This window comes from Myotis lucifugus, unplaced genomic scaffold (genome assembly GCF_000147115.1).
Source record: "Myotis lucifugus unplaced genomic scaffold, Myoluc2.0 scaffold_537, whole genome shotgun sequence".
Classification (NCBI taxonomy): Eukaryota; Metazoa; Chordata; class Mammalia; order Chiroptera; family Vespertilionidae; genus Myotis; species Myotis lucifugus.
Window position 1 is genome coordinate 262,021 of NW_005871585.1, and position 27,429 is coordinate 289,449.

A 27,429-nucleotide genomic window follows, 5' to 3' on the forward strand; every position below is an offset into this window, starting at 1 on the left:
TATGGTAAAATTGGTTTCGTTATATGTCGTTTCATTTAAAGTCATTGAATCTATCGACAATGATAAGGGAGGACTTATTGTATGTTAACACAAATAAAAAATTTTTATAATGTGTTAAGGGACTAAAAAATGGGAACCAAAGGTGTTGATTATAAATATTAATTTGATATTAGGGGAAATATTCTCAGGATTTGAGATAGAATAGGCAGTTGCTCATAGTATTTTCGGTAAAGCTATTTTGAAGTTTAATTTTGTCCATTGTTGTTCAAATTATAAATTTTTAAAGAGAGAGATCAGCTTCATAATTTTCAGTTAAAAAAAATCAACCTTCTGTCACTGACTCATTTGATGTTTTATCCTCAGGAAGGAAGAGGGCCATACATTTCCGTTTATGGTTTGTAATTAGTTGTCACTGATTTAACTGAAATGACATATGATGAGCCTTAATAGCTTCAATATAAATACAGCATTTTAGTGGTCACGGTATTGCTACAAATATTGCAATATAATAAATGTTGAGTCATTATAAAGACTCATATCACATTGTAAAATTGTAAGCGTAAAATGCTTGAATGGATATGAAAGTTGCATGAGAGGATGAGACCACTTAGAATATTACAAACCAAAGTCCCATGTATTAATTTTCTTGTTGGTCCACTTTTAGTTCTCCTTTCATTCTCAATACTGCTGAAAATTTTGTAATTCCTATAGGAACATGTTAATACATACATCTACGTTGGTATAATTACTGATCGTCATTTATATTTTGTGTGGTTAATTTTTTCTCTTTTAATAACTTGCTAGGATCTCTTTATCATTTCAGTTCTGCTACAGGTTTGATAGAAAATCGCCCTCAGTCACCAGCTACAGGCAGGACACCTGTGTTTGTGAGCCCCACCCCCCCACCTCCTCCACCACCTCTTCCATCTGCCTTGTCAACTTCTTCATTAAGAGCTTCAATGACTTCAACTCCTCCCCCACCAGTACCTCCCCCACCTCCACCTCCAGCCACTACTTTGCAAGCTCCAGCAGTACCACCACCTCCAGCTCCTCTTCAGATTGCCCCTGGAGTTCTTCACCCAGCTCCTCCTCCAATTGCACCTCCTCTAGTACAGCCCTCTCCACCGGTAGCTAGAGCTGCCCCAGTATGTGAGACTGTACCAGTTCATCCACTCCCACAAGGTGAAGTCCAGGGGCTGCCACCACCCCCGCCACCGCCTCCCTTGCCTCCACCTGGCATTCGACCATCATCACCTGTCACAGTTGCAGCTCTTGCTCATCCTCCCTCTGGGCTACATCCAACTCCATCTACTGCCCCAGGTCCCCATGTTCCATTAATGCCTCCATCTCCTCCATCACAAGTTGTACCTGCTTCTGAGCCAAAGCGTCATCCATCAACCCTACCTGTAATCAGTGATGCCAGGAGTGTACTTCTGGAAGCAATACGCAAAGGTAATTTTCTCAGGGCCATTAAAAGCTTTGCTATTGTAGTACTAGAAACTTTCTAAATATTTGAACAATAATGTTTTACTCAGCTGCAAAATTTTAAATGATCATGTTTTTGCACAAATGGTCTTTAGAAAGCTATGTTCAATTTTAAATCATTTTCAAGAAAATATATCACATTTAACTTTTATTTTCATACTTAGAGATTCTCAATGTTTATTGAATAAATGAGAAATTAAAAGTCAGACTTAAACATTAAAGAAAATTAGTTAAAACCGTTTACATTATTTTTAATATGAATATTAACTCCTTAAAAAACTGTATTTTCTTCGGCGTTAAGGCTGTCCATCTGGTGTCTCAGTGACACGTGCTCTACCAGATGCCATTAAAGGGTTAAGTTTCCTCCCTTAGTAACAAAAAAAAAGACCTGACATATTCATTCCTGTATTCTGCCAGCATTTCCTAAACACCTACTATATGCCAGGAGCTTACAGAATAGAATGAATAAGAGTGCCTTTTCCTCAAGTACCAGGGAGAATAAAGCCTCAGAAAATATTGTCAACAATGTTTATTTTATTTGATTCTAGAGATCACAGAAGAAAAGTATCGTCTGGTTAACTTTTTAGGATTTGGTGAGCAGGGAGGCACAGTAGATTATAATGGTTTAATACATTGTAGATATCTAGTGGGATGTCTGGTAAGTTCCACCAACTACAGATAACATAATAAAAAAAATTAATGTCTTTTAAATATGATCCCTTCAAGATCTTTTTAATAGACATTGCTTTTTATTTTTTTATTAGTATTTCTCATGTGTATTGATTTTATTCCAGAAAGATTAATAATATCTAGTATTTTGGTTTACAATGAATGGTTTGGATTTACTATATCAGGTATTCAGCTACGAAAAGTAGAAGAGCAGCGTGAACAGGAAGCTAAACATGAACGCATTGAAAATGATGTTGCCACCATCCTGTCCCGCCGTATTGCTGTGGAATATAGTGATTCAGAAGATGATTCAGAATTCGATGAAGTAGATTGGTTGGAGTAAGAAAAATACATTGATAAATATTACAAAACTGAATGCAAATGTCCTTTGTGGTGCTTGTTCTTTGGAAATGTTTGATCATTCCAGTGTTTTGCTTTTTTTCCCTTAAGATAAATAACCCTTTTCTTCCATAATTTTTTATTTCTAAGAAAAATATTAGCATACATTTCAACTAAATGTTTTACAGTGGCTTATCTTTTTTATTTTTCCCTGAAAAGACACAATTTGGTCAAATAAACCACTAAGTATTAAGCATGGACAGCTGTTGTTAGAGTAGCAGATTCAGTTTTTTGATATATCTTAATTGTGCACTTTGTGAATTTTAATTTAAAGAAAGCAACTGAGATTGAAATTTTGAGGGCAGCTGTATCTGTTAATGAGCCTTATTCCATTTCTTGATGTTTTAAAAGAAGAAACACTGACTTGATTATATGAATACACTCAGAAAGTACATTTAGCTTGTAGTATTGAATTCTCTTAAAGGAATGCTTGAATTTCTTTAATTATAGTTTTATTGTTTTTAAATACTTGCTTTATTTGAATGTTTAGCAGTACCCCTTCCCACTTATATATTGTGTGGTACGATTTTGCTTGCCTATAAAACTTTAAAAGATTTCCATGTGAAATACTCTGGCATAAACATACATGTAACTTACATAACTGTTAAGAATGATTTAATAAATGGTTCATTTTAAAGGTTCATGGGTGTTGCTCTTTGAATAAAATTATTTCTGAAAGTTTATCAAATAATATAAAGTAGGCTCTTAATACATAGATAGCCAACAAAGATTTAAAAATCCACTTATAGCCCTGGCTGAGTTGGCTCAATTGTTTGGAGTGTCATCCCATACACCAAAAGTTGAGGGTTTGAGTCCCAGTCAGGGCACACACCGGATTACGGTCTTGATCCCTAGTAGGGGGGGTGCAGGAGGCAACTGATCAATGATTCTCTCTCATTGATGTTTCTATCTCTCGCCCTCTCCCTTCCTCTCTCTGAAATCAATAAAAACATTTAAAAAATATCCTAATGGCTCTAATAAAAAGATTTGCTTTGCACTCTTAGTAGCTTTGTCTAGAACAACAGATTGCGTAGCCATTTAAGGTTTCGTTCCAACCTTACAAAACTGTATAATGTTGAATTTAACTCCAGAAAATATGGCACAGTTTAAAGTTTGTACTTATGGTCAAAAGGCGTAGCAAATAGTTTTTATACAGCTCAATTATAGCCAGGTAGCTAAAACATAATGGTATTGGTGTTGGAGCATTTAAGGGTGATAAAAAGGAGATGGTTGAAGATTTCTTAATAATAGAAGTGGATCTGTTGTAAAGCCTGGAAGTATGTATCCTAAATAGTTTATGATCTATTTCTGTGTTTTTTCTTACCACATTTCTGGAAGATAAAGTGTCCACAGATTAAAGAGGCCATACATGTAGTATAGATTTTAAAATCAAAATATCCTTTCAAGTTAACTTGCTGAGATAGTTTTGGAACATGTCATTCAGTGGTCAATTTTAATATTCTAGGAGGGATGAAAGTTACTGGGTAATGACTACCTTTTTCTTATTGAATTATGTTGTTATTCTACAAGGTCATAAGCATAGAGTAAGAAAAAATGAGTATCACGGGGAAATAATTGGTTTCACTTGTTTTGGTTGAAGTCACCCATTTGCCTCCACATTACCAAATCCAGTGAATACTCTTTAGTCCTTTATTTAATCTTTATTCTGTGTATAGTCTACCTCCATGAAGGTGTCAATCCTTTTGGCTTTTATTGTGACACTTTTCCTTCCTCCCAATAATGTTGGGACAGAAGAAGGGAGGGAAATACCTAGTGGAGTTTGGGGTGAAATTCAGTCATTGTGGAGAGAGGGGAAGTGTGTTCTTTACCCTTAAGTAAGGAATATTTGTAAGCTGCAGGTTTGTAAGGCATTTTAAGCTATAACCACTGCTTTTCATAATTTATCATTTATTTGGGCAGATGAGATGACTTCTGAAGCAATTTCACATTACAAATATTTATTAAAAGATAAGTAACAAAATTTGGATTGTGTTCTATAAATTACGAAACACTTCCCTTTATTTTTACCTTTAGAAAGCCCTACCCTTTCTTCAACAATCATCTCACATTCATTTTTTCATGAAGTCTTCTCAGATCACCACAACAGGAATTCTTATTCCTTTTCGTTTTCTTAAATTCTTTTATTACAAGCTTTCTTCACATGATACTTTATGCCATTTTGTATCACAGTTATTACCTATTTGAGCTTGCCACATAGGTGACTCACCAGACAGCCAGTGCCTTGTCTAAAATAGGCAACTCACAATCTCTCTTCATGTAAGTAGGTTCAGAAATACCCCTTTTTATGCTGTCTACAAAGGATCTTAAAATCATATCTTCCTAGATACTGCTCCTGTTTAAAAAAATTTTTCACCATTAATCACAGTAACAAGAATGACCTAAAATTAGCCCTGACTTCATCAAAACTGTGTAAGTGTGTGTGTGTGTGTGTGTGTGTGTGTATCTATCTGTGTGCATATGTGTGTGCAATTTAAGAAATGGAAAGATATTGGCTTCTGGCCAAAAGGTGGGAGTTATTAATATTTCTGAAGACTTTTTTTTAGGGCAGAGAGCAAAATTAATCAAGTATTTTAATTTAGTAGGAATTCTCATGAATTACTTTCAAAACAGCTTTATCTTTGCCCTTAGTAAACATACTACTGCTGTTTACTTGTTTATTTTCACTCTGCTACATTTATCTTGACCCCAGCTTTTTTTTTTAAACTACCTCCTTAAACTGGAGGAGGCATAAAATAAATTATTTAAAGCTCCTAAATAGATCAAGAAATTTCTTTTAGATTTCCCGATCTCTATATCATCCACATGATAAAAAATGCAGATAAATCAATGCAAGATATTAATCATGCAGTATCAGGATTTAAGGATCACTTTGCTGTGTTTAATGAAAGTGAAATTATCGTGGTTCTAAGTTGTGTCATATAACTGTTACTAGAAATCGTCCTACTGAAGCCAGACAGAAGGCATTGACCCTTGAAATACAAAGAGTAAGTCTTCTCCCCCTTTATTCATTGCTGTACTAAGGACAAATTTATTTATGTTCTCCATGACTTGGCTGTAGGATGCATCAGTAATCTGTTGCTTTTCAAGCCTGACAACCCAGCTCTGAATAAAGAATGAATACCACCCTTGAATGAACATTTCAAGCACTTTTTTTTTCTACAGTCTAGTTATCAATACCTTTTTCTTACTATTGTAAGGCCAGCTGCTCTGACTTTTTGCCTTTAGAAAAATATATTTAAATACAACTGAGCATGTATTGAAGTCATCTTTCTTAGGATATTTATAGTTTCTCTTCCCTATAATAGATAAAAATTTGGTAATATTTTATCATATCTATGTAAGTATGTATATTATACTCAAAGACTTCTTGATAAATTTCTTATTTACCCATCCCGCCTTTAGGTAACTAGCTTTTCCAGTATTACTACTATTTTGATACAGGACATGAATGTCTCCAGGAGTAATCAAACTTTTCATCCACTTTTTCTGGCCTGGAAACAATCTAAAAGACACAAGAGCTATCAAATCACAATCTGTCTTCCATTGTAACAGCTTCAAATATTACTTAAAAATATCTATTTTGTTCTTACCTATGAAAGCTGAAATGTTGCACCTCTAAAGAAAATCTATAAGAACTATTTATCTAGATCATTCCAGGTAAAGGAGCACATCTATTATGCATGGTTTATTTTTATATTTCTTTTTATATGTATTATATTTCCTTTTATTTATTTAACAAACATTTTTGATGCCTGCAGAGTTACTCTGCTGACTATTGAGGCCACAACTGTGAATAGACAGAGCCCTCCTTTCTAAGCGTACAGATAAATTGACAAAGAACAATGAATGTTATGTCAGGAAAGTTCCTAGCACAGAGACCAAACCTAGTTTAGGAAGTCGGGAAAGGCCTCCAAGAGGAAATGGCATTTAAAGATTGAGGTGGACCTCAGCAGGAAAATGCTGAAGGGAGGGTGGACAGTCTCCCAGGCAAAGGAAATAAGTGTGTGAATGTCTGGAAATGCTTGATGCAAGGAGTGAAGTAATGAGAAATAAATTAGAAAGGCGAGCCAGGAGCAAATCATGAGAGGGTCTTAGGAACCATATTAAGGAGTTGGTATTTCATTCCATGGGCAATAAAATTGAGGAAGTAATATATCAGAATAGCATTTTGGTAAGATGATTGGCAGGTACAAGTGCAAGTGAATGAGAAGTAAACTTGGAGGTCAAGAGACTAGTCAGGCTGTTACAGTAGGTGACATAATTAGGGATGGTGGTGACAGAGAAGATAGATAACAAGATATAGTCAGTAGAGATTTAGGATGTGGAATACACTGGACTTGGTAACTGGAGAGGAAAGGAGTCCAGGATAACTTCCAGTCCTGGCTCACTGACAAAAGGACCATTAGAGGAGGAGCCGGTGTGGGAGGGTGAGTGACACAGCTTGGGACATAGGCAGGGAAAGAACCACTGACATGGTTGGAGGGAGGGATTGATCTTGTATTTGTGAAAGGAGACCTCTTCCGCAGGAAGGAGAAAAGGGCGGCTATGTAAACAGATCTGAAGGTCTGGTGCCAAAAAGTTGAAAACTTTTCCTTCGTATGGCATCTATTTTCTCTTTGAAGTAGGTGACAACCCTGCTCAGGGTGATTGGGAAGCAGAAGGAGTGTCAGCATTTTTAAGAAAAGTATATATGGCTTGAAGGAGTCAGTGTGAAAAGTGGGAGAGCTTTCCAGGGAAAGCGGACATTGCAAAACAATCTTGAAAACATTGTTGAAATTAATGACCTCAATGTTACAGTGGCTCCAGTCTGCAATGTATGTGTATTGGGTTTTTGTGTTTTTTTTTTCCTGAAGACAATTGCCAGAAAGAGTTGGATTCATCAGTTGGGTTTCGGCTGTATTGTGGTTTGCAAGAACTATCTCTAGGGAAGACTGAATCGTCTTAGTCTCTTAATCCCATGATTAAACTCCCATGTTGAAGGTGTTCTCTCACTTGCCATAATGCTAGTTTGATGGCCTTTTCTCGTTCAGTCCACTCCCGTGGGCTCTCCTGGCTCGTCAGAACATGCAGATGGATCTTCTTTGTTTTTAAGACTTTACATTTCACCTCCCATAGGCTCGACGACATCTTGGTTTTCTTGCTTCCTCAGTTTACTGCAGTTCCTGCTTTTTATCCTGTTGCACCTGAGAATGTCTGCCCTATCCTCATTTGAACATGCTCAGTTATCCTTTATTGTGTCGTCTTTCAGATCTAGAAATCTTCTGAGAATTCTGTCAGAGATGATTCTGCCGTGAAGGTTGTGTAATTCAAAACAGAGGCGGCCAGGGGAGGCTCTTTGGGATTTGACTTTTTACCTATCCCTTTCATGTTGGAGTCATCGCATCTGCTTCATTTACTTAGTTGGCAGGAATCCATTTTCTTTTAAAGACACTTCCCTCAGATTAAAAATAAAGACAATGCTTGGTTCTGTTAATTTTGTTTTTTTAGAGCATATTAAGACGAGGCTAAATTTTTAGATTTGATGCTTGGATTGGTTAATTTTCCACAGCTCTATGCCAATAAGCTGGGGTTTTTTGTTTTTGTTTTTTACCTTTAGCCAACATCTCAGAAATGTCTGGCAGGGAGTCTCAGTAAAAGCATCTGGATAATTCAGTGTGAACCACTCACCATTATCAAAATAACTCAAAGAGAAGGGCCTACTAACCAAGTACTAAGCCTTTCATCTTGATATCAAAGGCCAGCCATTCCTTTTGTTTGGTTGTTTCATCTTTTTTATCATAAAACATGCATACAGAAAAGTGCATAAAAATTTCAGCTCAGCAATCTGCCACCATGTGAATACCACCATCCAGGCCAAGAAATAGGACGTTGTCCTCACTCCAGAAAGTCTCTCTCATGCTTCCTTCTAATTCCCACCCTTCTCTCACCTCCAACCCCAAGGGGAACCACTATCCTAATTTATGATAATCATTCCTTGCTTCTATCTAGACATTTTACCACCTAAGCATGTGTTTCCAAATATAACAGTTTAATTTTGCCTATGTTTTAAACTTTATATAAATGGAATCTTTTAGCATATGCCTTTTTATCTGGCATCTCTTAAAATTCATTCATGCTGCTATATGTAAACTGTGCTCTGTTCATTTTCATTGCTTTATAGTAGTCCATGCTACAAATATACCACAATTTATCCATTCTACTGTTGGTGGCTATTTTAGTTTGCAGTTTGGGGCTCTTACAAATAATATGCATGTGAGCACTTTTTCATATGTTTCGTATTCATGTGTAGGCATTTCTGTTAAGTGTATACCTAGAAGTAGAATTGCTCAGTCATAGGCTATTCAGCTTTAGTAGATAATGTCAAATGGTTTTCCAAAGAAGCTGTACCAGCTTATACTGCCACCAGCAGTCTGAGAATTCCTGTTGCTCCACATCTCTGCTGGCCTCGGGTATCATTCTGTTTAGCTATTCTAGTGGGTTTGTGGCAGTGTCTCATTATGGTTTAAATTTTCTTCTCCCCGGTTACTAATGAGGTTGGGCATCTTTTCATGTGTTTATGAGCCCTATCTTATCCTTTTCTGTGGCTTGTTTTCTCGCTTTAATGGTGCTCTTTGAAAGTAAGTTGCTAATTTTAATGTAGTCCACTAACCAGTCTTGTTCATGGTTAGTGCTTTCTGTGCCCTGTTTAGAAATATTTTTCCAGGCCGCGCTTGTAAAAACGAGTTTCCTGTATTGTCTCCTAGAGGCTTTGTTGTTTTACCTTTCACAGTCAGATTTATAATCCACCTGGAAATGATTTTTGTGCGCCATGTGAGGTCAGGGTTGCAATTCATTTTGTTTTCCTGTGGATATCCAATCAAGTTAGCACCTTTTATTGAAGACTGTCCTTTTCCCAGTGCTCTGCAGGACCAGTTTATCAAAAATACATAAACACAGACAAGTATATGTGTGTATTTATGCTGATATATGATTGGTATAACAATATAATGTTGACAATACAGATACACACAAATACATGAGTCTTTATAGACTTCATTCCATTCCACTGATCTATTTTTATACCAATATCACAGTTCTTTAACATGTTTATATCCTTATAGAAAGAATTGATATCCAAGAAAGCTTGCCCACCCTCCTTGTTGGTTTTCTTCACTGTTATTGGTCCTTTGCATTTCTATCTAAATTTTAGAATCATATTGGCTGCTAACAGATTGGGCATTTAGAGGCAGCAGTAGCTGGGTTGACTTTGGTAAGTGGGAGCTCAGTACCGTCTTCATTCCTGCCACTGTGGCCATGCTGTTCATACGCCCTCATGCAAGTTTTCCTGGCCTTAGCATAGCCGACTTGCATCAGCTGAGCATTTAAATGTCTCTAGAATTCTGTATCTCTAGTGAACAGGTCTGTAGTTGTATCTGCATTCCACAGCCAGAATAAGGGCCTTTTTGTAAACTACCAAACTGAGCTCTCACCCAGAGACTTTAACTGCTTCTTAAACTGCCAAGCATCATTGCAACTTGGCAATACCAGCCAACCCCACTGTCATTTTAGGCCTTTTTCATTTCACTCCTGAATCATTTCATTATACAAGCAGGGACAGTCACCTCCCCAGGCTGTTTTCTCAGGCAGTTTTGGCCACTACCCGTGCCAGGGACTATCCATGCCCCACATACCAATCAGGACGACATTCCTCTTTGCCTCCCAGGTAATGAAAGAGCCAGCCCAAAACTCTGTCCTACCGCTACCACCTATGTTAGGTTAGGACCTTGGCATAGGAGATGCATATGCCAAGACAGGGTTAGATGTGCAAGATGTTTATTGGGGGGAGTATCTATAAAGGAACAGGGGGACCAGAGAAGGCATGTGGAGAGCCTTTGGTGAAAGGAGAGGAGGGGAAAGGAGTATTGGTTGAAAAGTGTCTTGGACTGCAGTATTACTCTAAGAAGGTTTGGCTAGGGCTGTGGGGAGTCCTCACGCTAAAGCTGCCTGTTAGGGGAATGGTCCAGTATCACTAATCCTGCTGTGCTTAGTCACTGGCGAGGAGCAGCAGAAGGTGAGCTGGCCTTGGCATGGACACAATAGTAGATCCAGAAGAGCAACAGCTGGGGCCTCCGTGAACTATGCTTCCCCCAGCGCGAGATATGAATGGTGCATTTTACAGCCAACAAGAGAAAGTAACTGGACCATCAAATCCCCCCAGATCTCGGCCTGGCAATTCTTTACTATCTTGTTATCTCTCAGGTGGTCTCAAGCATGTATTTTTACTACTTTATCCAGCTTTCTGATTGCCCTCAGCAAGAAGGTAGATCCGAATTACCTAGTACCTATTCCCAGAAGACATTGGCCAGCAACCTCTTTTTTTTTTATTCCTTTTTCAAAATTAACATGTAGACCATTTTTGGTACTTATGAAAAGTTAAAATTATCAACCAAACGTTTTCCCATCTTGAGCATGAGTTACATAAAATGCCGTGTCCACATTTTAACTGAATCCTTTAAGCTCACAATTAAACTGACATTGCGGTGGAACTGCATGCAGCTGCATTTAAAGACACATCAGGAAAAAAAACTGTGAACAATCCATGTTATTTTTAACTAACAAAGGGAAGTGGTTCAAAAATAATAGATACAGGGGCTTACGTAAGTGGAGACAGTGCATCCCTGGAGTTTTCTGGAGAATGAGAAAGCAAGTGGCAGACCTGTCAAATGGCTCCCAATTTGCTGCTTGGGGACTTGCAGGATGCTATTTAAAGTTATACAGCTTATAAAAACTTCATCAAAAATCAAAATTCCTAGTGGCACCTCACTTTGAAGCATTCTTGCTTAAGGGAAGAATGTGTGTTTGAAGCGTTTATTTACACTTCCAATTCTATTTTAACTCTTATGGTGATTCTGGAATCTTTGTGGAATACAAGTGGTGCCCCAACAACTATCACAGGTAATACCTCTGCCAGGGGATAGAGACGGTCTTACTCACCCTTCTGCTCCCAGGTCTTGGTATAATACATACCTTAAAATAAAACATTTATGCTGAGAATAAATGTTTACCTGTCTAGAATCTTTGAGAAATAAATCATTCTGGATAAATCTTTTCATATAATTAAGGGTCAAAGTTTTACATATTATCAAGGAAGTATTACTATTATTACCATTGCCACCCTCATACCACCACCCTATTAACCATCTATACTTTTTGTTCGGGCACTGTCCTAAGTAGTTTACACTCTTTTATGTAATCCTAAAAACAGGATGAGGCCCTACCTAGTTTGGCTCAGTGGATAGAGTGTCAGCCTTCAGACCAGAGGGTCCCGGGGTTGATTCCAGTCAAGGGCATGTACCTTGGGTTGCAGGCTCCTCTCTGGCCTGGGCCCTGGTCAGGGCACGTGCAGGAAGCAACCAATCGATGTGTGTCTCTCACATTGATGTTTCTCTCTGTTCTTTGCTTCTCTCTTCCACTCTCTCTACAATTTAATGGAAAAATATTCTCGGGTGAGGTTTTAAAATAAGTAAATAAAAACAGGATGAGATAGGAACTGGTATTATATGCATTTTGCAAAGGAAGGAGCTAAGTTTCAGAGTTGTGACTTGGCTGGCCCATGTCTCAGTTTATAAGGGGTAAAGCCTGGATTTGAGTCCAGTGTGTCTGACTTAAAAGCCCATATTCTTAATCACGATTTTTACTGAAAGCTACAACGAATTTTTCTACCTTTTTAAAAAAAATGTTTTTTATTGATTTGAAAGAGAGGGGGAGAGAGAGAAACATCAATGATGAGAGAGTCATTGATCAGCTGCCTCTTACATGCCCCGCCACTGGGGATCGAGCATGCAACCTGGGCATGTGCTCTGATTGGAAATTGAACCTGCAACCCTTTGCTGCATGGAACGATACTCAACCAACTGAGCCACACTGGCCAGGGCTTTTTTGCCTTTTTAAAGAGGATATTCTGGACATCATTTCCATTTAAAAATTAAATTAATATAGCACTTATCGGAATGTATTATAATTATTTGTTTATGTTAATGTCTCCTTATATTAGACTGTGAGCGTTTTGAGAGCTTATTTTTGTGTCCCCAGCCCCTCAATATAGGCCCTAGCCTCATAGGATGCCTTCAGTAAATATATTTTGTTTTAAATAATGAAAGAATGAGTGAGTATCATTATCAGTATTGGTTACTGTGAAGTGTTAGAAAGCAGATATAGAAGTAGCTATAGATGTAGACTGTGGTTCATGAAGCTAAAAGGGTAGTGTTTCTGTCCTTGTACTTGAACCTTGCTTCCTTTGAGTAAAGCCTCAGATGTCACTTTTCCTTTTTACTAATTTCTTTTATTCACTCAACAAATACTTACTAATAGTTATTGTGTGCCAGGCACATACTGTTCTGTGCTTGTGAAGAAAAGGGGCACATGGAGCTTTAGCTCCTTTCGTGGCCTGTAGTCACTCCCTCACAGTGATGCTAGTACAGCTGCACCTCGTTTACCATAGAGGATTTTCTGGCTCTAAACAAAAATCCTCTTTTAACTGTTCTATTATGTTGACTTGTCAGCGTGATTGATGCCTCGTTAGCACAGTGAATAAGCAGATACCGCTTAAAAGCGTCCATCTCCTCTTCCAGTTCACTTGCATTGTTAGTTCATGGAGTGAGGAGGAATTGCCTACCATTTAAACTTGGCTAATTATCAGGTTCACCCATGGAACTTCTGGAAACTTCTTAGCCATCATCTCATCAAATATTTCTTCTACCCTGTTCTCTCTCTCTCATCTACTTCTTGGGTTCCAATTGCGTGTATGCTTGATACCTCAGCTCTTGGATGCTCTGTTCTGTTCTATTACCCACCCTCACACACCTTATTTTTCTTTGAGTTTCAGTCCGGGTAATTTCTATTGTCTTATCTTCGTAGTTCATGGATTCTTTCTTTGGCTTTGTTGAGTCCACTACTGTCACAGCATTCTACAGCTCTCTTACTGGGCTTTTTATTTCTAACATTTTCATTTAATTATTTCCATCTCTTCTGCTAAAATACATGTTGTCAACCTTTTCCATTAGAGCCTTTAACATAATAATTACTGCTGTTTTAAAATTCCGTGTCTGATAGTCCAATAAGTACTGTAGGTGTTGTAGTTGATGTCTCTTGTCTTCTCTTTTTGTCATAAGAGTTCTGGGATAACACAACAGAGAAGTTCAACTCAACATCCTGTTTACAGTTACATTATTACTAGATACCTTGTCATCATTTTATACATTTTCTAAATGCTGGTACATATTATTTTTCAAAATGTTGCTACATTTTCAGCAACCTTGCTGGTCTTGCTTAATAATTCTAATAGCTATGCATTCTCTTGGATTTTCCAGGCAGAGATTGTAAAATCTTTGGGAGCAGGCACACTGTCTTGCTAGGCCTGGTATCCCTGGCATTGGCACAGTCCCGGGACAAGGAAGGTGGTCAATAAATGTTATGTGGAATGGAAGTCCTCTGTGATTAAAAAGTAAAATATGGATTAACAACATTGAGCATTATAGTGACTGTACACTTGAGCTCTTGGGACTGAGAGAGGTTTTTGGATACTCAGTGAGGTCTACGATAGGAAGGAGGAGCAAGATGCATATGGCTGCAGCCAATTTTCCAGCTGGGACAGGAAAACACCCAGAGGAAAGCCGTCCAACGCAGAGCAGCCACCAGAGTGCCACCCCCGACCTAGAGGGCGGAAGGAAAGGCTCAGGGAGGAGGAAGCAGCTGCCAAGGGAAAGAAACAGACAATGCAAGTCAGAGACACCTCTCCCCGCCTCCTTGAAGTTCAGCCTCCTTATCTCATAGGGAACTGCTCTCCTCCTCTACTCCTTCTACCACTTCTTCATTGAAGGTAAGAGTTTGAACGATGTGCATCCATCTGCGCCTATCTACGATTTTCCTGTGCAATCCTCCAGCCATTAGCTCCAACCTGAAAACGTTTTGGTTAAGACTGCACTGAGCTACTCACTAGCAATGTAACTGACTGAGAAGCGACTTGGCGGAGAGGCAGTCCTCCATGACTCGCTCTCCAGCAAGTCCCTGGCCGCTCTTTATCTGGGCCATTTCTCAGGGTGGTTTGTGTAGTGAACAACCGTGAGGAATGAGATAATGTCTCCCTCCCGACCAAAATCAAACTTGCTTGCTTCCTGCTTTAAAACAGCAGGCAGCCCGAGCTCCGTGTTGCTCTCCTGTGAGGCAAACCACTGCGCATACAAGCCCATCTACCACTGAGCCCATGCACATCACCCCCGTGGGGACCGGAGCTCGGGGAGCCATGGAGCGCACCAGACACGTTGGCTCTGGCTTTTGCTACGAGTAGTAAAGTCTTTCATTTCTTGCTCATGTCTTCTGTCAGCATCCAGGAAGGGAGCCTGCCAGTGGGATGAAATCTCTGAGCCTCGACAGTCTTGACAGACTAACCACGCAGCCAGTCAGATTGTCTGGGACTTGCCTGCAACTGGAACCATCAGAGATGGTTGAAGTTTTCCTCTTTGCTCTCAGCCGCTCTACATCATTCCAGGAATATTCAGGGAAGTGGGCATATCTTAGAGGAGGGCCTTTCTCAGAACCAAGGTTTGGGCTCTGAACCAAGGCCAGAAAAGAACACTTTCTTCTCTGGAAACATGGCCAAATAAATTCTTTCTCCCTGTAATTAATGAAAGATGACAGTATCAGAACTTTTAGGGTCTAGGCCTCAGGGGACTGCTGTGCCTTTGGCTAGAAACTTAACACCTGCCCCGTTGCTTTTTCCTTCCTCCTCCCCCGTCCTTCTCCCCTAAACCCCCAAATCGGACAATTATATATTTTTTAAATGTTTTATTTGGAAGTAATTTCAAACTGACAAAAAACTTGGAAGAATTGTGCAAAGAAAACCCATCCTAGATACATCTTACCCAGATTTACTTGTTATTAACATTTTACTTAATTTTATTTATTATTTACCATTGGCCCGGTGCACGGATTCATGCACATTGAAAGGAAATTAATTAAAAGAAATATTTTAATATCGCTGTTCACCCTTTCTCTATAATAGAAGTGTCAGAGATGAAAGAAAATTAGTAAAATATATATGAAAATAACATATAAATTGATTAATAAATAAACAATAACAACATGATATAATAACAAAGACATGATATAAAAACAACAAAAACATGACATAAAAACAACATTGATAAAAACAATGACTGATAAATTGATTAAACTTATTCTAATATCTCCCTGTATACCACATTAAGAGTAAAAACACTTTCAGAGTGCTTGACTAATTTCCCTTGTGATGAAGTACTTACAACTTTAACTTTAACGTCACATGCTCTTCGAACTTGAGAGAAAGCAACATATAACTAAGCATGTCCAAAAACGGGTTCAGGTAAGAATATTCCTAGTCTGTCTAGATTGGCACCAGCAAGAGCTTTATATGTATCGCTTATGTGCGAATCAGAGTTTATTTTAAACTAGAGGCCTGGTGCATGAAATTCATGCATGGGAAGGGTCCCTAGGCCTGGCCAGCAATCAGGGCCTATCGGGGCCTTCCTTCCCTGGCTGCCGGCCAGGGCCTTCCTTCGTTCCACGCCACCCCCTAGCAGTCAGCACACGTCATATAGCGAGCAGTCGAACTCCTGGTCGAGGGCACAATTTGCATATTAGGCTTTTATTATATAGGATTGCCAGTGAGCATCATATATACTGGCCGGTCGGTTGGTCAGATGGTCGGACAGTCAGATGGTCAGATGGACATATGGTTGGTCACTTAGCCTTTTATATATATGGATTGTACATGTGTATATACTTCTTAATGAGCCATTGAGAGTAACATATACATTCAGGCTATTAATTTTTGTAGATAAGCTTACACTTGAGATTCACCTTTTTGTAAACCCATTGAATCATGAATAATGTTAGCCTGAAGTTGCTATGTACTTGGATAAAGTCTTTCATTTCTTGCTCATGTCTTTTATTATCTAGAGAACTTAATAAGGAACTTAGTGATTGAGAGTTTGGGTACCCTAGTATTTCTCCAATAAGATGATTGTTTTCACCTCACATAATATTACAATATTGTATATCATAGTTTCCACTTGTATATATAATATGTTATTGTCTCAAAGCGTGATTTTAGAGGTACCATTAAATGTTTAAAATTTAATTCCTTCTTTAGGATAAGATATAATTTAAAGTTTCATGGTTCCTACTATGACTTGGAATGTATGATTTTAAAATATTTACTTAATTTTCTTGAGGATTTTCTATATGTTGGTGACATGGTTTATATTAGAAAACTACAACAAAGGAATTCTAACTGATCATCTCATATTGAAAACATTTTGCAAATGCGAACACTACACAAGTATTATTAATTATGGCTTCTTGTGACTGCACATGGTACCAGCTTTGTGTGTGGAAAAAGGAAAATAGCTTAAAGAAAAGGTACAAGTGAACCGGTTCATAACAGATTAATTTTTTATTATCTGGGATTCCATGTGCATGGTCTTGGCACAGCTCTGACCTCAGGTAAATAAGGCAGAAGATATTCTCTGAATATTTTAATGAAAAATTTTTAAAATTCAGGAATAATATTAATGATGGTTATACTTCATTAAAATATGATTTTATTATTGGCTCATGGTGATTTATATCTTGGAAACTGGGCTAGAGACGAGCAGAAATCATAGCCAGTTTTAGAAAGTTAGTGCCAGGTCCATATTAATTCCACAGTTACTTTTAAGAAAGAGAGGAACTAGTTTTAATTAGGGTTGAGGTTTCCTACTGTTACTTGTCTTGGAATACAAGAGAGTGTCACATTAACTTAAAATGACAGCGTCTATCTTCCTATGAAAATAGAACCAGCAACTTCTTACTAGAGTTTTACATGTAGGAAGGCAAATAATAAATGAATCTATTAACATTTCAGCTAACTTTAATAAAACACCTGAACAACCTTATTATAACAAAAGCTGGGAGGCATTTTTGTTTGTTATATAATACGTAAATTTTATAAAATACATAATGGACACCCACATATTCTCTACCCATCTTAAGAACTATACACTAACCCCGTGGTCGGCAAACTGCGGCTCACAAGCCACATGCGGCTCTTTGGCCCTTTGAGTGTGGCTCTTCCACAAAATACCACGTGTGGGCGCACACGTACAGTGCGATTGAAACGAAGAGCCAGTATTTTGTGGAAGAGCCACACTCAAGGGGCCAAAGAGCCCCATGTGGCTCGCAAGCCGCGGTTTGCCGAGCTGCAGTTTGCCGACTGCTGCACTAACCAATACAGCTGGAGCTACTTGTGTTTTTCCGCCATGAAATTGGTGTATTTATTATTTCCATGCATTTATTTATATTTTTATTACATATATGTATATATATAGATATATACACACAAGTATTCATACTTATTTGGGGGGATATATATGTGTATATAAGGATGAGTATATGTGTGGAATATATGTATATCTTCCGAAGAAACCTAAGTATGAATATATGGGTGGGAAGAGTGTAAATCCCTAAGAAGTATAGCATTGTTATGCATAGCTTTCGAACTTTGTATTCATGATATCCTATATAATAAAAGCCTAATATGCTAAGTGTCCGGTTATCCAGTCAGCCATTCAACCAATCAAAGTGTAATATGCTAATGATATGCTAAGGCCACTCAACTGCTTGCTATGACATGCACTGACCACCAGGGGGCAGACACTCCAACTGGTAGGTTAGCTTGCTGCTGGGGTCTGGCCTATCGGGACTGTGCAAGACAGGCCGGACACGCCCTGGAGCTCTCCCACAGTACCTCCCCGGCTGGCCAATCTTCGCATCCCTTCCCGGCCCCAATCGTGCACCAGTGGGGTCCCTTGGCCTGGCCAGGACCCCTCAGGGGATGTCGGAGAGCCAGTTTTGGCCCTATCCCACAGGCCAGGCCGAGGGGCCTCTAGTACTATAGATATATAAATATATAGATATATAGGTACATATATATATATTTTTTTCTTTTGCAGCTTTCTTTTTTCTTCAACAGTATATTTGTGAATTTCTTCTCATTGCTAGAGTATTCCAAGGTGGGAATAGATTATAACTGATTTATTTACTTAGTTATTAGGTTGAGCCATGTGAAATTTGTTTTCCCAGGAAAAGGGATTAACTTTCTAATGTGTTAATGTGTACATGAATGATGTGACCCATAAAGGATGAGATCCCCTGATATGACTTAGAAAGTCCAAGGACAGGGCAGGGTAAGCAGTGACAAGGAGGGTTTTCAGAGAAGATGTGGGTGGAGAAATACACTCCTGGTCACCTGAGTGAGGTAATTTTAAATCAAGGGAAAGGCTAGGGGGCACTCAGCTCAGTACTGTAACAACCCTGACACCAAGGACAGGGAAGGATAAACTCAGAGGCTGGAACCTGCTGATGGAGATGGTTGGCTTTGGGTGAGTAAGTACATTGGGTAAGGAGCTGGTGGCCAAGAGCTGGGAGAGAAAGGCATGGTGGCGATTTCCTAACAGCGCCCAGAAGGCAGCAGGCAGGTTGTCTGGAGAGTTAGGAAAGCAGACTCAGACAGGTAAATATCCTGTTTCTCCAGAAACAAGGGCAGCCTGTCCCAAAGGAAGGAGAACTCTTCCTAGCATGGGGGTTAAAAGCCCTCAGGGCAGGCAAACAGCCCCCTTCCTTTATCCCTTCTAACCCCAAGGGCTGAACACTAGAAAAGGGATTAACGGGGTAGTTTGAACCAGACAGTTTAATCTGTCAACCATTTGAGTTATTTAAGATTTGCCTTGCAATACAGTAAGGTTACAGCGGACAGCAATTATGTTCTGTTACAAGGAAGGGGGAAGGGTTCAACTAGGAAAGAAGAGAGTGAAGAAAAATCATGAATACAGGGAGCAGATGGTTCAGGTGAAATTTACCTTGACCCTGTCTGGGGGGAGTGTGGGGGAGAAGGACTTTTGAGTAGTAGCTAAAACTAAAAGTAAACGAAAGCAAATGATTAGACAAGTTTGGGAAAGGGGAGCGTACGCCCTGGGACTTAGGTGTCATCACAAGGAAAAAACAACATTTAGGCGAATCATAATTTCCTTCCTTAGGAAGCAAACATTGAATGCTTTCTTTTTTTTAGTTGAAGAAACATATTCAGATTCTTAAAAATATTTTAGGCATAATCCCAATTATGCAAATATCATGAACACATAGAACACATGGATGAAATATGCCAAAACTTCTCTAGATCATAAGATTGTCAATTTTTCTGTGGATAATATGCATTTTCTACATAACATTTATTTCAAAAATAAGATTTATTTTAAAAACCATATAGTGAAATTTAAGAAAAATCTACAGAAGACCACATTGATGCTGGATTAGAATCACTAGCCAGGGCCAGCCTGGGGTAGGAGCTAAAGAAAGATACAACGCCTTAGCGGTTTGGCCCAGTGGATAGAGTGTCAGCCCACAAACTGAAGGGTCCTAGGTTCGATGCTGGTCAAGGGCGTGTACCTTGGTGGCATGCTTGATCCCAGTGCTTGGCGGAAGGGGGGAGGGGCGGAGGGAAGGGAGGGGCAAGTGGGAAGGCAGCCAGTCAATGTGTCTCTCTCACATCAATGTTTCTCTCTGTCTCTCCCCCTCCCTTCCACTCTCTAAATATCAATGGAAAAATATCCTCGGGTAAGGATTAACAAAATAAAATAAAAAAGACACACACACCACATGTGTAAGTACATATATGCTGAGAGAGAGTGTGTGTGTTTACTTTTGGTACCTTGCGTTCTCTCCTTCCAGAATAAAACTTCCACCTCATGCCCAAGGCCCTCTCCATCTCATCCACCCCACGCATCCCTTCCTATTGACCTCGGTGCTGCCACCTCTGTCCACTGTGCTGGCAATTCTTTATTATACATTATCAGTAAGCTAACAAGCTAATCACCAAAAAGGTTTATCACTAATGATTTATTTTATTACCTATAGGACCTTTAACAGAAGATAGTAAAGACCAGCAAGGCTTAAATCAAAAGAACCGTAACAGGTGGTTTTGGGCACCTGTTTGGAAGCTTGGGCCAGTGTTTCCTGGATGCCTCTTAACTATGCCCAAGACCTGAGGTTGTGAATCGATTGTATGGCTTTAGGTGTCTTGGTTATCTTGTGATTTTGATACCAAGAGAAAGCCTGTAAGAGACACCTCAACAAACACAGCTATAGAGAAAGGAATATCGTGCTTAATCCAGCTGTGGCCAGCTGAGCTCTTCCAGATCTCCTGGTGCATGTTATGTGACCCTGAAGAGCCCTACTTTTCTTTGGTAAAACTCACATTTTCCTAGATGTGGCCTTTTGAGATCTTGGGATGAGTTAATTGGAATGCCAGGCATTCCATTATCCACTATGAGATCTAGTCTGTCTGGAAATAAGATAAAAGAATTAAAGATTAGGTAACAGAATGGAATGTGAAACAGAGCCATCTCTGGGCTGGCTTAAAGTTAAAATACTTCGTTCAGTTTCTCAGAAAGTTGATTGAAAGAAGAAAATACATATTATCTTGTAAATTTAATATATTCTCCCAGCATGAGCTACCATTCAGACATTTTTATGTGCTTCTGTGATTCATCAACAAGATTTATTAGACCTCTAACATCGCTATTTGATTCAGCCTTATATTTTCAGCAGGAAATGGCATGTCTTCTCAAACAAAATGTGGAGTTCTTTCAAATATGCTCCATTTCCATACCTAAAAATAATTCTATCAAATAGACATTTTTATCAATACAGTGTAAACTGTCTTAAGGTTATATGTGGCTTTAATTTGATGTTTGTTAACCAAACTAACTGGTAAAAGCACCAAACTCACTATGTTTCTTTATTGGGATCCTGCTGAAATTCACAAAAAAAGAGAAATTATTCAAAACAATATGGAATAGAAATTTTTCTTCTTGTGGTATTATAGAAAAAGCTACCCTAGTTAAATGCCCAAGCACAGAGGATGTAGTATCTAATGATAATACTTCTAAATAAAATATTTTCAACCACCCAATTTAAATGCTTAAGATTACTGTTACTTTTTTTATGTAAATATATTTCTTTATTGATTTCAGAGAGGAAGGAAGAGGAAGAGAGAGATAGAAACTTCAGTGATAAGAGAGAATCATTGATTGGCTGCCTCCTGCACACCCCCCACTGGGGATTGAGCCTGCAACCTGGGCATGTGCCCTTGGTCAGAATCGAACCTGGGACCCTTCAGTCCACAGGCCGACGCTCTATCCACTGAGCCAAACCAGCTAGGGCACTGTTACTTTTAAATAGATCAACAAACATGAATTAACATTTATGTGCCAGGCATTTTATATACAGAGAAAGCACACATCAAGAATATTCAACAAATACTTGTATAGCTCCACAGTGCAATAATAATAAAAATCGTGATGAAAAAGACCGATTCATTCAATGTCTTTTCAGATGTTCTTAAGTCCTCAATGGTATCAGTTTCTCCAAACCCTGACGTGTCACAGACCTGCCTTTCATTGAGATGATATATTCAGATGGACCTTGTTTCTCCTTTAGCTGAAGAAACTATTATTTGCATGTCACCGCTTTAAAAATTTTACTTTGGCATATACATTTTTTTAAAGACATGGATGTGGAATGTATTTCTATGTAGTGTCTTTTAACTGCCTTATCTCCATTGTCAGGGTTGCTTACTTGAAGCAGGAGTGAGAAGTTGTTGGCTGAGTTCAGTTGAAATTGGATCTCCTGCCAGTGGACAGTGTGACAATGAAGGGTTATGTATAAAAGGGTTTATGTTGCCCCGATGGGCAATGACAATTTAAAGATAACTCTGAAGGTTTCCTGACGCCTCTGCCACTCAGTGTGTGGCGTAACTGCTATAGTCTGTTGCCACATGTGGATGCCATCACTAGACCCTGGGATCCCAGAGGGAATCTCAAATGGTTTTTTTAAAAAACGAAGCTAGATACTGCTTTTTAACCCCTCTAGTCAAATTTTAACAAACTAAAATTAATTGCAAAATTGAATACCTGAAAAATCTGAAGTAAAATGAAATGTTTCAATTAGTAAAGATACTGACAGCTAACCCTCAGATGGCTTTAGCTATATGCCATGCACTGTTCTAAGTGCTTTACACGCATTATGTCATTTCCTCTTCACAACCACTCTTTAGGGTGGGTGTTGATGTGGTCCTAGAATCCAAGGCAGAGCTGGTTAATTCAAGGTTTAACAAATGTCTGGAGGTCACTTGCGGCAGAGCTAGTGTTGAACCCAAATATCCTGGCTCCAGAGTCCATGCTCTTCACCACTATCCCGTTCTGCCGATCCACTGGGGACACTTTAGCTGGACCTCTGGTAAACCAGCTGGATTAGAACTGGTGGCAGTGGTGTGCATGCATTATTGAGTTCCTGGCTCTGGTCTGAGTGTGCTTGCTCGTGATAACAGATCCGCCGTTTCAGTTGCATTCAATGGTACTGGGGATGTGGGAAAGGGATTGTTTCTTTAGGAGAGCCATGTGCTTCCATTAAACCTTTGGATGTGGTGATGGAGTTTTCATTCTTCTTCAACATTATTAAATATTATATAATCCCAGTTAGGGAAGACTTCCTATGGACCACAGAAAAATCTCACCAAAACAGACTGTCAGGAAATATGGAAAAACTTAACCTCTGTTGTTATCTCTTAAAAGAAATAAATGGATGGCTAGAACGTAACTTTGTACCTCACATGATAATAGGCCCAAAGCTCCATCATTAGGCAACAGCCTATTCTGGTGAGAAGAGCTTTGGAATTAAGTGCTCCCAATAAAACAGAATTAACCTTGTGGTTAACCAACAGTGTGATTTGAGGACTACCAGCTCATCTAGAAAATCAACCCTAGGACCCATTCATTCCACTCTTGTAGGTGCATTCTTTTTTGTCTTAGGGCTTTATTTCTCCCTGAGTCTCCTTTTAAAATGTAGCTACCCCTGGGAGAGGGCAGAGCTTTTGCCTTTATCAGCCCACACCTGATACTGTTCATCACTCCAGCAGGGGTTAGATGACAGGCAGCCGAGTGGAAGAATAGCCACGGAGTCAGGCAGAGGGATAAGCAGAAAAGGTGCCGGGAAGGCTCGAGATGAACTCCATTACCTCACAGATTTTCCCAGGCCTGGTCCGGCTCCGAAATTTGATGAGGACAGTATTCAACCTAGAAAAAAATAAGGCTTTTGAAAGCCCTTTACAAAGAATGTCTTGTTTACCAGTGGTCCCCCATTCTTCTGGTTGCTTGAGCTTAAAATCTTAGATTCTAAGACGGGGTGGTTGTCCACGCCTTTCTCTCCAGTCCCTGAACCCCATCAGTTATCGGTCGCATCCCATTTCTCTGCATTGTTTCTTCGCTTTACCCCTTCCTTTGGATTCCAGCTTTTAACACCATAGCCCAGACCCTGGTCATCTGCCCAGATTACTAAGTGAAAGGCGGTGGGTCATAAACTCCTCTGAGATGTGTAATTCCCAGGTGAGGTTAGAAGTCTCAATAGTTTGCTGTTCGTAAGCACTGTTTCACCTTAACTGCAAATTCAGGACCACTTCCCAGTGAGAGGCACTTTCACTGAGAAAGGACAGGGCGGGGGGGGCGGAGGGGGGGGCGGGGGGGGGTGGGGATCCTGAATGGGGTCAAGGGGCTCAAGAGGCTGAATGAGGTCAGGGACTCAGGAGGGGAAGGACACTAATTTGTGAAGAGCTCTACCCCCAGGTACAGAAGAGAAAGGAAAAGAGCAGGATGCTGTAGGCACCACTGAGAAATACGATTATGACAACTTTTAAGGTTCTGGATCCTCTGTAGGAGCCCTTTTCATTCCCCTGAAAAAATACCAAGAAGAAGAAGTCTGCGTGCTTGATATCGGGATGAAGGAGAAAAGGTAAAAAGGTAAGTTACTGATCATCCACATACATAATACTTGCTTGGCTATGCATAAACCATCTCTGCAGAGACAGCCCAAGAACTGGAAACTGGTGGCATGGGAAACCATATTTGAGGGGCTCCTTTTGCTCCAGGTTTTTTCACGACAACTGTAAAGAATTTGATAAGAAGACACGAGCTCCCCCTGTGATTTCCACTATCTGCCGTTGAATAACATAAACATTTTTTAAAAATTGTTGCAACTACGTAAATCCATCTAATCTGAGGGGGAGGTTCTAGTGTTGAGTCCCTCCTCCCTGTGGAATGGGTGGAGCCTTACCCAGGAGCCTGAAGGAAGCGCCCTGAGCCTGTCTGAGCCCTGTGAGTGTCCTGGTCCTGAGAGTGTGCTGATCTTTTTCTGTGTCCCATGCCAGCTGCCGGCTTACATCGGACTGGCCACACCTGGGCTGAGGTATCCATTACAAAGAATTCTCATTCTGTTTGCAAGAGTTCCAAACGCATTCTCCCTCAATCGCCCTGCTCATTCTTGTTCCTAACCTGCGACTTCACAGCCCCAGGTCGAACTTCAGGAGGTTTTCTTTCCTTTGCGTGCCCTTTGCATGCAGGGAGGGCCTGCGGTCTCTCCTGAATGGCTTCTCTCTCCCTGCGGTGTGACAGGCGGAGGCTGACAGGGCCCACCTGGTTTGGGGCACCGAAGGAACAGCTTCCAAAGCAAGTTGCTATAGTTACCAAGTCTTCCCCAATGCAGAGCAGCCACCGACACTGCTCTTTTTGGTGTTGCTCTGTCAGATGCTCGCGTTGGGCACGGCAGCTTGGGGTTTTGTTATTAATCATTTCCGTGCCCACTTCTGCGTGGGCTACACTGAGCGAGGAGCACAGGGACCCTATTATGGTGAGCACGTGTACACCCACACGCCGTGCATGCCTGTTTCAAGCGTGACATGCCTTAAATCACAGATGTTTTTCAACTAGGATTTCTTGCGCTGAATCCATTTTAGAAGGTTTCTACAGTAAGAGATTGCAGATGGAATTATCTTGTACATGCCCGAGAAATGCTTGCTTCTATGTTTCTGAACACACATTATGTGCATGGAAATTTTCCCCAATTCTTTTCTCAGTAATTATCTAGTTCATATCTCGAGAAGCGAAAAAAGGTTGACTGTAGATGAAATGATTCATTTGTGAGCATTTTTGAAAGTTAACGTTTCAAATCAGACCCATTGTTGAGCGTTTTGCATTGTTTGTGCCTGACGGTAATTACTACAAATTGTGACATTTGGAGCCTAATTGAGCTCCTTTCTTATCTGCCAGGCACAGTGTTCTAAGTAGAAATTAAGAAAACGAGTGCAGTGGCTGATGAATAGTACGCAGCCTTTCTCTCCACCCAGCTCTGAGGAAAACACACTCAGGGACCACAAGCCAGGGTTGCAGTTAGTTCGGGGTCACAGTGCAGTGTGGTGACAGAGCCCCGTGTGACCCCACACCTCCCTTCCCGGCTCCTAGCCGCCCCCCCTCTCCGTGTGCTCCCCCAGCTGCCTCACCTGGCTGGGCTGCTGCAGGCGCTGAACCCCTGGCCCCTCTCTGAGCTGACTCCCTGGCTGGATACTCTACTTTGCATTGCTCTCTGGGCGGCATTGCTGCTGGGGGACGTTGATGGCAGCCCCTGGCTCTTGGACCCCTATCGCCCATGCCCTTTGGCAGATGGAGTTGGGGATCCCGTCCTCTGTATGGGGTTAGTCCCCAAAGCCGACTGAAGACAAAGAAAGCAAGCTTTGCCCTGCCTCTGTACCGAGGTATGCCAGACTGGGCTGCCCGCAGGGAGGGTCCGCGTGGGGACTGCACAAACTACAACAGGCTCAAGGGATTTGGAGGAAAACAATAGCAGCGGTGTCTCCCTCTGCTGCAGGGGTGGTGTCCGCCCGGTGGGAAGGCTTCTGGGGGCTGTTTGAAGGAGTTTACAGCAGGGGTCAATCTGCTCCCGCTGTGGCTGGAAGCGAAGTCCTCTTCTTGGCGAAACCTGTCCTTCTCCGTTGGATCCCAGGACCTGACTCCCCTGCCGTGTCTCTCGCTCCAGAAGCTCCGGAGTCTCCTTTGCAGCAGCCAGTCCCCGTGGAGTCCCCTCACCACTGCCTCCTCCCGCTCTGCTCGCTGGTGAGCTCGTCCAGGCCCAGGGCGTTGGTCAGCCCCGGCCTCACAAATGAGGTTCTAGCTCCCGGCACAGGTTTCAATCTGCTCCTCTGCCTGCACTCTGGAATGTCTCCAAGCGCCTCACACTAAACATGTCTGAGATACTCATTGTCTGCCCTCCAATTTGATCCTCTTCTTACTACATAACCGGTTATGAAGCCAAACCCATGTATCTTCCTTAACACCTCCCTCTCCCTCACTCCCACGTCAAACCCACTGCCAAGTCTTGCTGATTCTTCAAAAAGATCTCTGCTGCCTATTCCCTCCTCTCCCCCTGCACCACCAGCACCCTGGTCCAAGTGCTGACTCCTCACTGGTCTCCATCATCTATCTCTTCCTATTTTGTTCTCTGTTGCAGCCAATAGTAATTTTAAAAAAAGTGTACATCTGATTATTGCATGGAACAACTTCAAATACTTTGAAGACTTTCCATTGTTCTGCTCCGTTTGGCCGCTCCCTGGCCTCGGCTCGCAGCACACCCGCTTCCGTCTCCCTTTCCACCTCACTGGCCTTTCAGTCCTCACACGCCGCACTCCTGGCCTCTGCTGTCCCCTCTGCCTGGAATGGCCACGGCCTGCTCCACCAGCTCTGCTGCAGTCAGCCATCTGCACTCCCTGTGGAAGCCTGAGGGGGTCAGGTCCCCTGTGACACACTCTCACGGCACCGTGTGCCTCCTGTTCTTGGCACCTGATACAATTATAGTTTTACTCCTATTGGCCTAATTCTGTGATTAGTGTTAGTTTTTCTCTCTAGACCTGGTAAGCTCTCG

General features: G+C 40.7%; 1 protein-coding gene across 6 annotated transcripts in view; it reads left to right on the forward strand.

Moving 5' to 3' along the window:
* The window catches only part of WASF1 (WAS protein family member 1), a 35,056-nt gene extending 31,862 nt beyond the window's left edge, over positions 1-3,194 (forward strand). For all 6 annotated transcript variants that reach the window (XM_023745331.1, XM_006104036.1, XM_006104035.2 and 3 more), the window contains 2 exons: positions 824-1,452; positions 2,340-3,194. In XM_023745331.1, the coding sequence (XP_023601099.1) occupies positions 824-1,452; positions 2,340-2,497 (787 nt within the window). In that variant the 3' untranslated portion in view covers positions 2,498-3,194. The remainder of the gene's footprint in view (positions 1-823; positions 1,453-2,339) is intronic.
* Positions 3,195-27,429: the final 24,235 nt, after the last annotated feature.